General features: G+C 51.1%; 2 protein-coding genes across 3 annotated transcripts; one reads left to right on the top strand and one right to left on the bottom strand.

Annotated features, from left to right (window-relative positions):
* Positions 1-6: 6 nt before the first annotated feature.
* On the bottom strand, positions 7-11,548 carry hsd17b4 (hydroxysteroid (17-beta) dehydrogenase 4). The gene is given in 25 exon segments (XM_067231498.1): positions 7-974; positions 1,080-1,207; positions 1,489-1,627; positions 1,885-1,971; positions 2,061-2,147; positions 2,652-2,758; positions 2,897-2,966; positions 3,178-3,243; positions 3,569-3,672; positions 3,840-3,911; positions 4,092-4,143; positions 4,247-4,483; positions 4,704-4,840; positions 6,022-6,150; positions 6,258-6,282; positions 6,568-6,659; positions 7,134-7,321; positions 9,524-9,608; positions 9,738-9,784; positions 10,004-10,025; positions 10,132-10,191; positions 10,394-10,475; positions 10,477-10,502; positions 10,753-10,806; positions 11,436-11,548. Coding segments are annotated over 25 exon segments (2,244 nt in total). The 5' UTR covers positions 11,494-11,548; the 3' UTR covers positions 7-884.
* prr16 (proline rich 16) lies at positions 7,296-16,965 on the top strand. 2 transcript variants are annotated; one of them, XM_067231500.1, is made up of 2 exons: positions 7,296-7,341; positions 15,902-16,965. In XM_067231500.1, exon 2 carries the CDS (start codon positions 15,953-15,955, stop codon positions 16,688-16,690), a length of 738 nt encoding a protein of 245 aa, XP_067087601.1. In that variant the 5' UTR covers positions 7,296-7,341; positions 15,902-15,952; the 3' UTR covers positions 16,691-16,965. The 2 variants fall into 2 exon arrangements, with proteins under 2 accessions (XP_067087601.1, XP_067087600.1); XM_067231499.1 differs by lacking the exon at positions 7,296-7,341 and adding an exon at positions 12,879-13,277.
* The last annotated feature ends 1,128 nt before the right edge of the window (positions 16,966-18,093 follow it).

The following is an 18,093-nucleotide window of genomic DNA, read 5'->3' as shown; positions in this document are numbered from 1 at the left end:
CGAGAACAGGATTGGATATCATTTTTATTATAACAGAATATTTCTTTTTTTGTACGTTGAATATCTTTGTTACATCGCTATCGTCTGCTTGTTAAAGTTGGGTCACACTCCATTACAACTCTCGAGAGCAGATGTGAGGTCTCTTAGACTGAATATCAGGATAGACTCAAGCAGTCGTGGGCTGAAACTAAGATGAAAAAGCTTTTGTTTCTACGTTTTCTACATGGAACCAACTGCCATCGCATAAACAGTTCTCAGGCACAGTAAACCTCCCTCGAGAATCTAGTCTCTGAATCCAGTAGTATATAAACATATGACTACTATATATTAACTGCTACATGATTTAACTGGACATTGGTGCAATTCTTTAACCATTAGTATCTCAACAGCTTAGTATGTAACAAACAGTATAAGTACAAAGTAGCAGGTTATAAAAATCACTCGGAAATCTGTTCACACAATCACAATTCAGTCAGCGGTCTCTCCAATGCCATGAACCCTGATCAGTATGAAGTATATTTAGTATCAACAGCATCTACAAATCACCTAAATCAGTATAGAACATACAGGAGATGTGATATTCTGTCATTTTGCTCCTACTGATGTAGAACACAACTGGACAGGTCAGATTAGTGCAATTACTGCCACCTCAATGAGCTGAGGGGTGGGGGGATGGGTGAGTCTCAATAGTTTAAAGCAGCATCCTCTCCCCTCTGTTTGGGACTGTACGACACAGTATGAGGACCTGGGAGGAGAGGGTGTGTGATTGCTTTCCCAGGCAGATGTTAAGACGCTGTATCCAGAGTGGGTAGAGATGTTGTTTCCATGTGGGAGAGGAGGCGGACCCAGACATTGCCCCTCCCCTGCATGCTGATTGGCTGGGCTCACAGCTTGGCGTGGTCTTTGAGGATGGCTTCCAGCTTCTGGCTCAGCATGATGTTTCCTCTCATCTTCAGCCTCCCAGAGAAGAACGCCTAGAGGAACAGGTGAGTGAATGAATGAATGAGAGAGTGAGTGAATGAGAGAATGGGTGAATGAGAGACAGACAGACAGGTACAGAGAGAGAAACAGACAGGTACCTTCTGAGGGTTGAGTTTGCCCTGGACCACCTCCATGAAGTCCTCGTCAGACACGGTGATGGTCACGTCTGTCTTGCCGCTGTAGGGACCCTGGTGCAGCGCCCCTGAGCCACTCCTCAGGTCTATAGCTGGGGGGAGGAACAAGAGGAGGAGGGAGCCAGGAGGGGAGGGGGAGAGAGGGAGGCAGGGGGAGAGAGAGGGAAGGAGCCAGGAGGAGAGAGAGGGAGGGAGGCAGGGAGAGAGGGAGAGAGAGAGAGGGAGGCAGGCAGGGGGAGAGAGGGAGGGAGCCAGGAGGAGAGAGGGAGGCAGGGGGAGAGAGAGGGGGAGAGAAAGGAAAGAGGGATATCATCAAGTACCCAACATCATTTTACTGTAGTCAACAAACTGTGTGTGTGTGTGTGTGTCGTACTCCACTGTGCTGTGGTCTGTCCATCCTTGGTGATCTCCCAGCCAAACACAGCGTTGACTTTCTTCACCAGCTCCTCCCCCTGAGCTTCAATCCTCCGGCCGATCTCAGCAAACACCAGCTCGCTCTGCAGACTTCCTGTCTGGAGGGAAACATAACGACCTGCAGCTCAGGTGTGTGTGTGTGCACACAGAGATGGCAAAAGTACACACATCCTTCACTCAAGTAGAAGTGCTGACTACATTTTCACAAAACATTGATATTTTCAAATAGCTTTTTTTCTTCAACTTTTCAAAACAAATTTTGACTTTTTCCACACACACCACAAAACTTCTAGTTTTTTCAAAACTTGTTTTTCAACCTTTCAAAACTTTTTTTCAATTTGTGTGTGCAGAGTACCTGGGCGGGGGGATCCTCAGAGGTGTCAGCTGCAGGGTGGAGGTCTACATAGGCTCCAGTCAGCACCAGAGCACCCGTCTCCTCCACCTGCACACACACACACACACGTATATAAACCAGACCTAGATAAACCAGGAGCTAGATAGTCCTAGCAGGGCTGGAGGAGCAGGACTAACCTTACACTGGATGTGGATCCTGTCTCCCTCCTGCCACATCTCTGTCTGTAAGGACTGCCCTGGCAGAACAGGCTTCTCAAAGCGCACCTGAGGAGGAACAGGAAGGAACACTTCAGGTGTGTGCCCTCCCCAGGTGTGAGAGGGGTGCTCAGCAGGGCTGGTTAGTGACCAGGTGGTGATTGGCTGCTCACCTTGACCCTGGCAGGGCTGGTTAGTGACCAGGTGGTGATTGGCTGCTCACCTTGACCCTGGCAGGGCTGGTTAGTGACCAGGTGGTGATTGGCTGCTCACCTTGACCCTGGCAGGGCTGGTTAGTGACCAGGTGGTGATTGGCTGCTCACCTTGACCCTGGCAGGGCTGGTTAGTGACCAGGTGGTGATTGGCTGCTCACCTTGACCCTGGCAGGGCTGGTTAGTGACCAGGTGGTGATTGGCTGCTCACCTTGACCCTGGCAGGGCTGGTTAGTGACCAGGTGGTGATTGGCTGCTCACCTTGACCCTGGCAGGGCTGGTTAGTGACCAGGTAGTGATTGGCTGCTCACCTTGACCCTGGCAGGGCTGGTTAGTGACCAGGTGGTGATTGGCTGCTCACCTTGATGGCCTTGATCCTGGCAGGGTCGTTGTTGCCATACTGCTTCAGGACGTGTCTGGCAGCGAAGCCGAACGAGCACAGGCCGTGTAGGATGGGAGTCTGGAACCCTGCACACACACAAGTACCACAGTAGAGTAGAGTTTTCCTGGGAGTTTTTCCCCTCGTCAGGGTTCAGGTCTGTGGGCGTGTGTGAAGCCCTCTGTGACCTTGCGTGTAAGAGGGTCAGAACAGATGAAGCTGCTCACCTCCCATGGCAGCGAAGCTGGGGTCGATGTGAAGAGGGTTCCAGTCTCCACTCAGACGATACAGGGCAGCCTGTAAACACACACAATCACCTTCACCACAGTAGAAGCACATCCACCACAATAGAACAGGTTCCGCACAGTAGAACCACATCCCAAACCGCAGAAAGAATCGAGTACAGGCCAGGAGGCGGAACAGGAATCGTTTTACACAGTGGGAATATAATAATGTGTCAATTTTCAGTGGCTGTCTGTGGTGCAGAGGAAGTGCCGTTGGTGCTGACCTGGTCTCTGGTGGTCTGGTCTGTCATCACTGCATCGGGAGCTCTGACTGGGGGTGCTGCTGTGGGCTAGGGAGCAGGGAGGTGGAGAGAGGAGGAGAGGTAGAGGGGAGGGATGTGGGGAGCAGGGAGGTGAGAGAGGAGGAGAGGGATGTGGGGAGGGAGGTGGAGAGGTAGAGGGGAGGGAGGTGGAGAGAGGAGGAGAGGTAGAGGGGAGGGAGGTGGAGAGGTAGAGGGGAGGGATGTGGGGAGGAGGAGGAGAGGTAGAGGGGAGGGAGGTGGAGAGAGGAGGAGGAGAGGTAGAGGGGAGGGATGTGGGGAGGCATCAGGACTGCTCAGTTTCATCCTCATTAAAGAGCAGCTGTAACAAGCAGAGGTGTTTGAAGTGAAGTACCTTGACTTTGTCTGACGCCCTCTTCCCCCCGAAGCCTCCGGCACCGACGATGAACAATGAGAACTGGTTGAAGCACAGCAGCTCCCCTCCACTGTACGTGTTCACTGCAGACAGACAGACAGACGAGGATTGAACACTGCACTCACATATCTGTCCTCAATGCTGAGGTGAGTTGAGGGGAGAGGAGAGGAGGGCGGAGGGGAGAGGAGGAGAGGAGGGCGGAGGGTAGGGGAGGGGAGGAGAGGTGGGCGGAGGGGAGAGGAGTGTTTACCATCCAGTAGGATGATGGCTCCAGACCCCTTGTCCAGAACATCAGCTATGGTGGCCTGGGAGGTCAGGGTTCCTATTGGACAGACAGAGTTCAGTCCGTGTTCTTCACAGGTGATCAACACATAAATCCATGATAAATAACAGTAGGAGACACACTATAGAGAGTATAGTAGAATATAGCAGGGTACACTAGGGCATAGCAGGGCACAGTATAGCAGTGCACAGTACAGTATAGTACAGGACAGGTATGTACCTGAGGTGGGCAGAGGTTTGAACAACTCCAGATACTGCTCACCATGAAGCAGCTGTAGAGACACACACAAACAGTCAACACACACACAAACAGTCAACACACACCACCAAACACAACAAGACACGTACGTATGTGTATACGTGTGTGTGTCTGACCCTTGTGAAGTCGAAGGCCAGGCCCGGTACTGAGTCCAGCCCTCCGTCCATCATGGCCGCCTGGGCAGGGATCACCCCGAAGGAGGGCAGGCAGCTGAAGTCCTGGTGGCCCTCGTACAGGAAGTGCAGCTGGTCAGGGTCGCTGGTGGACATGCCCACCCCCAGGGCGTACAGGATGCACTGGGACTGGGAGAAGGAGAAGCTCGTCTCCGGGAGCTTCTGGCCCACCGCCTCCGCCTGCAGGGAGACACCGGGGGGGGGGACACCGGGAGGGGGGGGGGGGGGGACACCGGGAGGGGGGGGGGGGGGACGAGGGGAGGGGGGGTTATTTCAGGTACGATCCGTAGGTCAGCGACTGCCATGTGTGTTCATGTATTCTGTCGTGTTATTCATTCGTAGGCGGTGTGTATATACCTGTGTGTGTATATTCTCTGTACTTGGGTGTGATCATACTTACAGGATTGATCCCTGTAGACACAGAGGGAGAGGCGGTGGGGTTGGGGCGCACCAGGCTCGGGGCGGAGGTGGGGTTGGGGGCTACGCCCTCATCCGACTCCAGCTTGGACAGCACCTCTACCAGCGTGTTGATAGACTCTGGACACACACACACAGGGACACACACACACACAGAGACACACAGAGACACACAGAGACACAGGACAAAAGGAAAATGGTATGATTATGTGAGAGATGAACAGGAGAGGAGAGAAGGAGGAGAGCGGAGAGGAGAGAAGGAGGGAGGTCTGGTTCCAGTCGCAGGAGAGGAGAGAGGAGGAGAGCGGACAGGAGAGGAGAGAAGGAGGGAGGTCTGGTTCCAGTCGCAGGAGAGGAGAGAGGAGGATAGCGGAGAGGAGAGAAGGAGGGAGGTCTGGTTCCAGTCACAGGAGAGGAGAGGAGGAGAGCGGAGAGGAGAGAAGGAGGGAGGTCTGGTTCCAGTCACTCACTGGGGCAGAACAAAGGCAGCAACTCGTCTCCTAACAAGCTCCAGAGGAGGAGGCTACAAAGCCATGCTAATGAGGCCTGGTCCTCCAGGGATCGGCTCCCCCACAACGCAGCGCTTCTGCGAGGGCAGGGCCAGCGAGGGAGGAGAGGATAACCATCTCTCCATCTCCTCCAGTCTGGATGTGACCCCGAGGCGCTCCCCTCCGCACAGCTGCTTCTGCCTTCAAACACGGGGCGGGGCCTCATTTGCATCGTGTGACTGGATGACCAAGTCGACCTTGTTTGTTCCCTCTCACCCTGCTTTTCTCTCTTTTAGCATCTCCTTTCCATATCTCCCCATCTGCCTTTCACTCTCCCTGTGCCTGGCTGTGTGTGTGTGTGTGTGTGTGTGCCTGGCTGTGTGTGTGTGTGTGTGTGTGTGCCTGGCTGTGTGTGTGTGTGTGTGTGTGCCTGGCTGTGTGTGTGCGTGTGTGTGCCTGGCTGTGTGTGTGTGTGTGTGCCTGGCTGTGTGTGTGTGTGTGTGCCTGGCTGTGTGTGTGTGTGTGTGTGCCTGGCTGTGTGAGGGTGTGTGTGCCTGGCTGTGTGTGTGTGTGTGTGCCTGGCTGTGTGTGTGTGTGTGTGTGTGTGCCTGGCTGTGTGAGGGTGTGTGTGCCTGGCTGTGTGTGTGTGTGTGTGTGCCTGGCTGTGTGTGTGTGTGTGTGTGCCTGGCTGTGTGTGTGTGTGTGTGTGCCTGGCTGTGTGTGTGTGTGTGTGTGCCTGGCTGTGTGTGTGTGTGCCTGGCTGTGTGAGGGTGTGTGTGTGCCTGGCTGTGTGAGGGTGTGTGTGTGTGTTACCCTGGATGTTAGCAGGCTTGGTGGCATCGGTGAAGTCACAGATCTGCTCCCACTGTTCTCTAACCCCCTCAGGAGACATGCTCTGGTTCTTCTGCCTCACGGTCCGGCCCTGAGAACGCTCCCAGCGCACTGCTCACACACACACGCACACACACACACACACAGGTTAGGACTGTTGAATAGTGCCCAGGGATGGAAACACTAAATATTCCTACAGCAGAAGCTACTTCACTCACGTTTCCCGATCCAGCCAGCTCCAACCTGGACACACACACACACACACACACACACACACACAGAGGGAAAGCAAGGAGCAGGCTGTGAAGGCCGCAGTGTGACTAACACCACTTGGATAAAAGACACCCTCATGACGGACGAGTTAGTAGAACACACACCTTCTGTGTCTCAGCAAAGGCTGACGCGTCTCAGAATGACTCATCTATTCACGCACACCAGCTATTCTGGTCTCTCCTACAGGATGCGATGCTACTGGAGGACTAGGACTGTCGTGGTGGACGTCAGAGGTGCTTGAGGTACGTTGCTCACCTCAAACAGGCCTCCGGTCTCCTGGCACTCGTCATGACACAGCCAGACCACCAGGGGCGCTACGTACTCCGCCTTCAGAGACTCCAGCAGGTCTGCAGCGGAGGTGGGTGTGTGTGTGTGTGTATGAGGTGGGTGTGGGTGTGTGTGTGTGTGTATGAGGTGGGTGTGTGTGGGGGTGGGGATACAAGTCCAATACATGCAAAACAAATCATACAAATACTATCAAATACCCACAGGTGTCTTTGGTGTGTGTGTGTATGTGTGTCTCTGTCTTACAGTTTCTCCTCTGAGAGACCGTATAACATGATCATCATTATGCGACAGATCAACTTAAATCATAAACACTGACCCAGATGTGTTTGTGTCTGCACTCATGCATATGCTGATGTGTGTAGTTATTCATGTCTGTGTGTGTACTGATATGTGTAATGTGTGTGTGTGTGTTAACGTGTGTGTGTGTGTGTATATGCCTGTGTGTGTTAACGTGTGTGTGTGTGTGTGTGTATATGCCTGTGTGTGTTAACGTGTGTGTGTGTGTGTGTGTGTGCAGACATGAGCGTACGGACCAGGGGGCATGACGGTCTGGGTGAGGCGGGACCCCGCGGTGGGGGCGATGGTGTTGCAGTGGATGTTGTACTTGCTCCCCTCGATGGCCAGCGTGTTGGCCAAGCCCAGCAGGCCCAGCTTGGCCGCGCTGTAGTTGGCCTGGCCGAAGTTCCCGTAGATGCCAGCCGCAGACGACGTCATGACGATCCTGCGGAGAACAGACGCACGGTGACGCCCCGGCAGTAACCCACGGCAACAGCCATAATATTTGAAAATAGTCGTAGTAATAATGACGATCATTTAGTAGATGCTGTTACGCAGAGTGAGGTACGGGGGGGGGGGGGGTGAGTTTGCAAGCTTATCTCCGTTCAAATGCCCTACCGCGGAGCTACACCTTTCCCTAGCGACCGTGTGGTCAAGTTACAGGTGATCCACGGTTGATCTGCGGGCCTGTTCCAGTTCTCTGAAACGGCATGTTTTGGTTCTCCTGTTTCCTGGAAAGCTCCCTGATCATGTGACCTGACAGGGTTAGTATTGGCTGTGCTGGGGTGCACATGGTTCCTCCTGATCGTGTTAGAACAGACCCAACCTCCAGGAGGTGAGCAGGCGTTTCACAGCATTCACTAAGCACCGGGCGGCCTGTCAGGGACACGCACTCACGTGCACACACACACTGTCTCTCTCTCTCTCACACACACTGTCTCTCTCTCTCTCTCTCACACACACTGTCTCTCTCTCTCTCTCTCTCTCACACACACTGTCTCTCTCTCTCACACACACACTGTCTCTCTCTCTCTCACACACACTGTCTTTTTCTCTCTCACACACACACTGTCTTTCTCTCTCTCACACACACACTGTCTCTCTCTCTCTCTCACACACACACTGTCTCTCTCTCTCACACACACACTGTCTCTCTCTCTCTCTCTCACACACACACTGTCTCTCTCTCTCTCTCTCACACACACACTGTCTCTCTCTCTCTCTCTCACACACACACTGTCTCTCTCTCTCACACACACACTGTCTCTCTCTCTCTCTCACACACACTGTCTTTCTCTCTCTCACACACACACTGTCTTTCTCTCTCTCACACACACACTGTCTCTCTCTCTCTCACACACACACTGTCTCTCTCTCTCTCTCACACACACACTGTCTTTCTCTCTCTCACACACACACTGTCTTTCTCTCTCTCACACACACACTGTCTCTCTCTCTCTCACACACACACTGTCTCTCTCTCTCTCACACACACACTGTCTTTCTCTCTCTCACACACACACTGTCTTTCTCTCTCTCTCTCTCTCACACACACACTGTCTTTCTCTCTCTCACACACACACTGTCTTTCTCTCTCTCTCACTCTCACACACACACACTGTCTTTCTCTCTCTCTCTCTCACACACACACACACACGTGCACACACTCACCTTCTCGCTCTCGCTCTCTCTCTCGCTCTCCCCCTCTCTCTCTCTCTCTCTCTCTCTGCAGTGACCCAGAAACAGCCTCTGAGCGCTGACAGGGCAGGCAGCATGCAGCACTCAGACACGTCCTCACTCACGACAGACAGACGTCACAACACAGGAGAACCCAGACGCAGTGCCCTCGAGGGACGGCCCCCCCCGGCCCTGCCCCCGGCCCTGCCCCGGCCCTGCCCCCGGCCCTGCCCCCGGCCCTGCCCCGGCCCTGCCCCCGGCCCTGCCCCGGCCCTGCCCCGGCCCTGCCCCCGGCCCTGCCCCCGGCCCTGCCCCGGCCCTGCCCCCGGCCCTGCCCCCGGCCCTGCCCCCGGCCCTGCCCCGGCCCTGCCCCCGGCCCTGCCCCGGCCCTGCCCCGGCCCTGCCCCCGGCCCTGCCCCGGCCCTGCCCCACCCCCGCCCCAGCCCTCTTCCTGTTTCCTGTCTGTCTGCATGGAAGCATTCACACACATGAAGTGATCACCAACAAAATGTGCAAACGTGTACACACACACACACTCTTCCCCCAGCACCTGACACTTCCTGGTCTCATCCTGAATACAGCCCCAGAGCCCGACTTCCCCCTCCAAACCCGCCTTCCAGATCTGAGAGGTTTTGACAAGATGAAATAATGCGGTCATAACATGGCCTTGCCCTCTGACAGGCTGGGAGGGAACTGCCGCCATATTACACCTGTCAAACCCGCTCAGATCCTGACAAGGACGCACAGCGGAAAGGGCTGATTTGAGTTAAATTGAAGAAGATTTTGTTTTATTTTTATATATATATATATATATATTTTTTTTTTCTCCTAAATCTTATTTGCTTCCATCTCACACGCCATTGGAGGAGAAGGTCAAAGGGGAGGGACCTCAATTATTTTCCATCTGGTGATTTGACAGCCGGGGGGTTGGAGGGCGAGGAGAGGCTACGACCTTTGACCCTTGTCTTACCTCCCGAACTTCTGGTTCTTCATGTGGTTCCAGGCGGCTCTTGTGACCATAAAAGACCCTCTCAGGTGAACTCTGTGGATGAGGTCTGAGAAACAGGAAGTGACACACGAGAACAGCAAGAGGATGAGGTCTGAGAAACAGGAAGTGACATCGGCAAAGTCTATGCCGGAAAAAGGTTTGAGATACAGGTGAGAGAGAAAACTATCCTTCCTACCCCAATCCAAATCACTGGTCCTGCCAAAGGAGCGATCCCGTAGAATCCTTAGGACATAAGAGGGAGAATAGTTAATTCAATAATAGTAATAATAAATGTGTATATAGCAGACACTTTCATCCAAAGCGATGTAGAGGGACACCTGCAACCTCTTGATTCGCAAATTCTCTACCACTGAGCGGGCCCACCCCAGGTGTAATCCTGTTCTTATCCGGAAGTTGGAAGGAAGGATAAAGCACCAAGTTGTGTCATCACATTCCACTCACCCTGCGTTGTTTACCACGATATCTGGAAAATAAACGTCAAAACGTGAGCACTCGTGTCTCCGAAAGACGCAGAGAACCTGGGCGTTCTTCAGAGAACCTGAGCGTTCTAAGACAGTCGGAGAACTCACCTATCCTCCCAAACGCATCCAGAGCACTCTGAACAAGCCTCTCACCTTCTTCCACAGAATCTGACAACACGAGTCAAACAAAAACACCTTGTGTGAGCACGTCCGACACGCGTACATGTCCTCTGTCCTGAGTCAAAACACCTCAAGACACAGAGCTGTTCGACCGCTCACTTGTCAATAACGACAAGCATTGTGCGTGTAAAAAAAAAAAAGGCAAACTGGCAGATGCGACGGAAGAGGTATTTTGGTTCTTACGACTTACCGTAGTTGGCAACAGCCTTCCCTCCCAGTGTTTTTATCTCTTCCACGACTTTATCAGCAGCAGCAGAGCTCCCCCCCCCCCCCCTTGATGTCCCCCCCAAGGTCATTTACTGGGACAAAGAGACAACAGATTACAGACACAGTCACAGATAAAAACCACTGGCTCTTTAATATGACTACCCAACTTGTAAATGTATTCATTTTTCATTTGGCTGAGGGCGTTTTAATTGTGTTGTTTGTCAAAACGCTAAATGTAATCGTCGTTTTAAAGACTATGCCATAGAGGTCTAATAGTATGATGTCTTATCATTCATTTACGTCCTTATACATAGAAACCAATTATGTATACAGATTATTTACCAACAACCGAGGCTCCTCTGGCTCCAAATGCCAATGCATACTCCCGACCGAGACCTGCAGAAGCAGACGGATACTGAGTAAGCCTGCAACACAGTCTAGGTGAAAGCTGGGGTTTGGTGTACTTAAAAGGCATGTGTTAGATTTGCGAACTAGCGCTTTAAATGTCATGTGCTGCACTGTTGATAGTGTGTCCTACATCGGGGGGGGAAAGAAAAACGCTATGCCCTTTCACACAGTGACGGAATCAACAGAACGTACTTTGCTCTGGACGAGCGTTGTGCAGAGTGCAATATCATGACTAGGCTTCAGGACTGTGTAACCGTGACATTGACACGATACGGGAATACATTTGGCAATGCCGTATATCAGTTAGGTAGCTGTCAATCTAGATATCAGATGAAACCGTCATTGGGATTTTGGTGGGGTCGTTCTCGGTAGCGTCGTGCTATCTTGCAAGCCTATGGGCAATAGCTAAACGTCTGAAATGTATCTGTTATATAGTTAACCGTTTTGTTGTTCTAGCTAACAAGCCAGCTATACATGCATTTATAGAAACGTAGTTTGTGTTGTAACCCTGTCATGGCCCTGACTGTTAATACTACTTCTGCTAACGCTGCTATGTCTAGCTAGCTAAGCTGCATTGGTAGAAGTTATGTAGCAAATGCATGACTGCATATACTCACCTCCACCCGCTCCCGTCACAAGCACAACTTTTCCTTCGAATGTCAAAGGGACAGACATGATGACAAACTAGCGTGCGTTGTAAGCAAGCTATGGGGTCTTTCCGACTTGTGTTAAGTTGTCTAGCTCCCAAGACGAACTTCTGCTCTCCCTCACTTCCGGGAGGAGGACCCTGAAAACATTATCCAATCACAGCACACAATCTAACCCTTTAAAGTGCAGGTGGATTTGAATCACGTTGCATCGCAGCAAATTGGCCTAATCATAAAATATACAGTAGAACAAAAACATTTGAATATAAAATCTGTCATAGTAATGTTTCAATAACATGCACTGTTTGGTCACATGATCGTAAATCCCATATATAGGCTACCTTACTACACAACAACTATGTTATACACGTTCGTTCTATGTAGAGTGCTAGTTTTCAGTAATATTTCCAGAATCTTGAATTTTCAAACCACCATCAAAGACTAATTGAAAATAAATTCAGATTTTGTGGGCGGTTGAATGTGTTAGCATTGGCAGATAACTGCTACAGATTACAGAATGCCTTCAGCCATTGCAACATATAAAAATCAATTAAAGGAGTGGGCATAAAGGCTTTCTCATCCATGACCATATTTCACCTAATTAATATACACAAACAATGAGAACAGACATCATTAAATAAACAATTTAAAACCTGATTAAAAAGGTACGTTTTAAGATTATTTTTAAAAAGGCCAAGCGAAAGAGCGTTTTCTGACGGACAGTTCCACAGTTTGGAAACTGTGCACGAGGAGGCCCTTCTACTCATGGTTTATATTTAGACTTTATTGACACTTAAGATGATCTGTCCAAACAGATTCTGTTGAAACTATTAAAAACATGAGACATAAATGCAGTGATCTGGGCCACACTGGACTGTGGGTTCAAATAATAGGAAGACGCGGATATTTACTATGTGACCTGACTTGTGTCTGCAGCCAGCGCGTGTGCGAGATGACAGACAGCTTGGGAGCGCGCGGCCGTGAGCTGGTGAGCGACGGAGATAGAGCGGTGGACAGGATCCTTACTCCCGACGTCAGACACAACGGGGACTTCGATGAAAATAGGATTGTTCTCAATTGACATTTGTTGAGTAAAGTAACTCCGAAATATTCAAGGCTTATTCCGGCGTTGTGTATGTAGAACATTCAGGTCAAAACACATCTTTTACAGAGAAGCGTCTGTTTTCGCTAGGATGTCTGTCATTATGGGCCGTTTTGATTCTGTATCTCGTACGTGGTTTGGATTTCTGTATTCTATCGACTGTGTTTCTTTTCACCGTTATTTTCCTGATTTTATTCTGGACAGTTTATGTCTGGGGGTCTCTTAAAATGGTGAATTTGGAGGGCTTACAACATGGAAATGTTACATTTCGGTACTTGCTGTTTGACAGGAATTTGGAAGGCAACGGCGGAATTACCTACTGTCGAGAAACACTCCTACAACGACAGTATTTTGTTTTCTATCTTTTAAGATGGGCTACCATCGTCTTTGCTATGCTCTATTGCGCAGGCGTGCTGGCCGGGCCACTGTCACCACGCTTCGCTACACTCCTGCGTGATGTACAAGTGAGCAAAGTGAAGAAAACTGATCGTTAAAATGCATTGGCAAAGTGGTTTTGCTTCCGTCAAAGGATTTACTCGTGATCCTTAAAAACATACATTGTGCCACAACGAAGAATGTCAGCGACGCCCACTGCAGAACCAGAAGGAGTAGTCTCCAAAGTTAAAGTGAAAAAACAGATTAAGACAATTGTGAAAGATTTGGAAACAATCCTCGGAGATTTGAAGGATGTTGCGAAGGAACTGAAAGAGGTTGGTGGATCACTGTCTGTTTCCTGACCTGAGACACAATACGCTTGTTATTGTATGAAAGGGGCAGTCCTCTATTACGAAGGATGTGTTCGTTTATGTTTTTGACAGCCTATATTTTAGGATGAGAGTGCCGACTGGATGGGCCTAGATTAAAATGAGTTTGACCTTATAGTGCAGTACGTGTGATGTGATGCTATCACACCAGTGAACATGACAGACATTTAGGGCAGGTTGGCAGTGTCTGTTCACGGCGCACCGGCTTTGATTAAAGTGCAAAAATGAAGCACGATTAATTGTTAATCGTATAGTTCACCGGGGTGGTTTTGCATTGCATTTCATCATCTTAATGCACCAGCCTACTGTTTGCATAAGAATTGTCTCCTGTCAAATTATCGTTCTCTCTCTCCCTCTCTCTGTCTCTCTCTCTCTCCTCCCCCCCCCCCCCCCCCCCCCCTGTCTCTATCTCTCTCTCTCACCATACATCGTGTTGGATGTCTCTGTACTGAGTTCACCAAATAAGTTTGCATTTAAACTGTTTCTTTTTACGATCATGTAGTAATCTATCCGTAGTTTATTGGTTTTGTTTTGTATGTCACTCATCGGCAGTCCTCGTTGTCTCGAGTCGCCTGTCACAACGCGTGCCCCCTCAAACCTGCCTTTTTATGTTGACGATTCACAATGAATAGATTCCGGCGGCACGCTGTGTTCAAGCAAGCTGGAAGGAACATGACAGCTTGTCACCTAGAGAGTTCGTATTGCATTATGGATGGAACGGCTAGAGTACCTGACTCCATCCTCCCCCTCGGCCTCCTTCGCTCCATCTCTCCATCTCTCTGCATCTCTTTCTCCTTGCATTATTCTCCTCAACAAGTAGGAATGCTGAGTGTGACATTCATAAGAGCCCATTGTAGTTCTTGTATTCTTCTTCTCTCAAAACAAGATCTGTCAAAATCCGTTAATACTCCCCCCCCCCCCCCCTGAACACATCACCACAGACCATCCAGGGATTTTCGGCCATTATCAAAGACAGTGTTTTCAGTAGATCCCCTTCTGGCTGCAGCTATCGTTTACAAGTCCCAGGCTGCACTGGATGGGAGCCTGTGTTTGAGGCAGGAGCAGCCCAGCTGCTTGGCAGACAGTCAGGATCCTCGTGCCCCGCAGCATGTGGTTCTGGCGAGGGTTACTCCCTTTGTGTCCCCTCTAAATTCCCAACGTAACTCTCCGTGTGGGATCCGGGCCGTCGCCCCGAGAGACACTGGCGGCCTGCTCGTCATGCCAGCGCTTGCATGCGCTCGTTATAGAGGTAGTCAGAGGCCAGGGATAATAATCAGCCCTCATGGCTTGAGGTTTTCTGCAGCACCCACAGCTATGAAAGAAGGCATGAACGTGCCACGTTAACACAGTCACAGGGGGGTGACAGAATCACAATGGGATTTATTCGCCATGAAAGTTTGCACAGACAAGGAATTTGCTTTGGCAGGAAGGTGCATACAATAAACATATAGGGACCTAAAATTTAAATATGTGGACTATCTATACTAAGGGTACATAAACTAGCAGTACTAAGTGGGATTATAATTAAATTAAATAAGTTGCCGTAAATTACAATATAAAATTGTAGTGTCTCCTTCTGCAGTACGAGTGGAGCAGTCTCCTCGCTGTCTCTCTCTGTGAGAATCAGGACTTTTTCATGCTGTTGCGTTAGCGTATAGCTGAGTTCTGACCCCGCTCAGAGCTTCTACGGCGCACACAACACCCAAGGACAGACGCGGTAACTATGGAGACATGGCGCTGCTGTTTCAAGAGCCCAGAGACACTGCCGTCATCTCAACCATGAGTACATGGGAGACAGAGTATGAGTTTTTAATGGCGATTCTCTCTGCCATCTCCGCTGTGTGTAAACACGCAAGGCAGTGTGACCTCTCGGTGGTGACCTCCCCTCTTCCTCCCTGGAGACAGAGCAGATGAGAGAGCTGGTGCCCTGCAGCCAGAGGCTGCTCTGTCTCCCTGAGTCTGGCTGGGAAAGGCAGGCTCGGCCTGGCTGGGAAAGGCTTTCTTTCATTTTTTTTGACGTGTTCCTCATTATTTGTTTTCTTCTTTCTCTCTCGCTTTGTTTCTCTCTTTTTCCATCTCTCTCCGTCGCGCTATTGGCCCATGTTGTGCGGAAAACCAATAATCTACGTTTTAGTTTTAACCTGTCACAGGCTCCCTCCTGACTTCTCCCGTCCCCTCTTCCTGTTGTAGTTCTGACGCTACTTGTTTCTCTCTCTCTCTCTCTGTCTCTCTGTCTCTCTCTCTGCCCCTCTCTCTCTCTCTCTGTCTCTCTGTCTCTCTCTCTCTCTGTTTCTCTCTCTCTGTTTCTCTCTCTGCCCCTCTCTCTCTCTCTCTGTCTCTCTGTCTCTCTCTCTGCCCCTGTCTCTCTCTGTCTCTCTCTCTGCCCCTCTCTCTCTCTCTCTCTCTCTCTCTCTCTCTCTCTCTCTCTCTCTCTCTCTGTTTCTCTCTCTCTGTTTCTCTCTCTGCCCCTCTCTCTCTCTCTGTCTCTCTGTCTCTCTCTCTGCCCCTGTCTCTCTCTGTCTCTCTCTCTCTGCCCATCTTTCTCTCTCTCTGCTTACTTCCTGGTTCAGGTTGTGCACGAGATTGACTCCCTGACCTCTGACCTCCAGCTGGAGGAGGAGATGACCAACAGCTCCAAGACGGACACCCTCAACAGCAGCTCCAGCAGCACCACCACCACCACCACCGCCTCCAGCATCGACAAGTCCAAGCTCTACCCAGAGGACACCACCTTCAGGCCCCTGCTCGCCATCTGCCCCCCCGGGCCCACCACGGTCCTCACCGTCCTGAGGAAGCCCCACCCTCCCCTGCCTCCCCCTAGACTCACCCCGCTGAAAGCGGACGACCACCAGGGCAGGAACGGCCCCCTGGCCTCGTGGAACCTCCTGTCCAAAACCAATGGGACCCTGATGAGGAACGGAGGGGGCATGATCAGGGAGACTTCCTGCTTCCTGACCGGCGGCTGTCCTGACGAGCCCCTGGTGCCCCTGGTGCCCCTGCCCCTGCCCATGCCCCTGCTGCGGCACGACAAGACCCGATGCCCCCAGGCCACGCGCGAGCGCGTCCGCTTCAGCGAGACGGTCCAGTACCATGGCTACTGCCACGACTGCGACCTCCAGTATGAGGTGGACGACACGGACGCTCACCTGCCCGAGCCGCCCGACGCCAGGCTGAGCCCTGTGCATCGCTCCTCCTCCCCCGAGCACCCCCGGCAGCTCGCGTTAGAGAACGGCGGGCTGCCGCTCAGTCGGGGCTTCCCACCCACCCTGGCCCCTCCCCCTCCCTGCGTGCCTCCTCGCCAGCCCTCCGTCAAACCTCAGAAAACCATCCTGAGGAAGACCACCACCACCACGGTTTGACGTTGAGCCCGCCACACTGACTTCAGACACGTTTTTGAATTATTCATAGTGTTTTCTTTTTTCCAAAAGCACTTTTTTACTCTCCTTGTTAAACTTTGGATTATCCAATCAGTGAGAGGAAACAGAAAGAGGGATGGAAAGGGAGGGAAAGACGTCGTCACGGGAACAGAGGCAAACGCGGAGGAGAAGCAGAAGCATTCTGGGATGCGATGGTAAGAGCCTGTCTGACAGCCCTGAGACTCCTGTTCTCTTTGTCTCCATCTCTGTTTTTGTCTCTCCTGATGGGCCTTGGGATTTGCAAAAACAGAAGGTATTGTTTGTGTCGAATATTGTCATTAATTCATGTTCTGGGTGGAGCAGGAAAGGAATAAACAGCTTCTCACAGATTCTGCTCCTGGAGTTCATCCCCTTTATATTTGGCTTCATATCAGTAGGAAGGAAATGAGGATTCAGACCATTCTCACCACACCCAGCGGGTTTAAACCCAGTTCCACTGACACACTCCACTCTTAGAAAATGTTCTGGAAGAATCGCTGAAGTGATTCACCCTAGAACATTCCCGTCTGTGTGGTTCTACCAGGAACCAACAGGGTTTCCAGAGGGTTCTTTTGGAACTGAAGAACCCTTTTGGAACCTTTCTTTTCTGAGTGTGTCGTGTTTTCTGGTTCCTTTCCAGCCCAGGGCCAATCTGATACTATTCATAGTTACACTGCGGGCAGGAGAGAGAGGGGGAGAGAGAGGGAGAGAGAGAGGGAGAGAGAGGGGGAGAGAGACAGGGGGAGAGAGAGGGGGAGAGGGAGAGGGAGAGGGAGAGGGGGAGGGAGAGGGAGAGAGAGAGAGAGAGACATCATGGTACATAAAAATACAAGTCTGGAGAGAGACAGAGAAAAAGAGGGAGAGACTGGATCCCACGGTCAATCACTGTCTCGAAGTGTGTTGCTGAGCAGATGAAGGCCTGTATGTTTTAGATTCATCAGGAAGGCATGTAAATGTCAGATGAATACGAAAGATCCGTTACCGTAGCAGCCGGTTTGAGTGGGTGCCTGCCAGGTCCAGTAACACCAGGAATCAGAAGATTAGGGATGTGTGCTGGGTCGGAAGAGGGAGGACAAGCCCCCTGAAGGAGGATGAGAATACGAGCCCTTCTCTCCCTAACCCTGCTAATTAAAGAGATTAGGCTATTAACGATAACACCATTTCTCTCACTCTGTCCTTGTACCTGCACACAATGTTGACAGAGTCTAAAACGGACGTGACTGTGGGAGGATGTGGGGATGTGCGACGGTGTGTGTGTGGGTGTGAAGATTTGTGCGCGTGAGAGTGTGTGTGTGTGTGTTCCCTGCATATGTGAGTTAGCCCCCTGAGAGCAATAAGAAGTATTATCCCATATGGATAGAGTCAGT

Source organism: Osmerus mordax, chromosome 28 (genome assembly GCF_038355195.1).
Source record: "Osmerus mordax isolate fOsmMor3 chromosome 28, fOsmMor3.pri, whole genome shotgun sequence".
Lineage (NCBI taxonomy): Eukaryota > Metazoa > Chordata > Actinopteri > Osmeriformes > Osmeridae > Osmerus > Osmerus mordax.
Note: the sequence above shows the minus strand (reverse complement) of the source record. Positions and strands in the feature narration are given on the sequence as shown.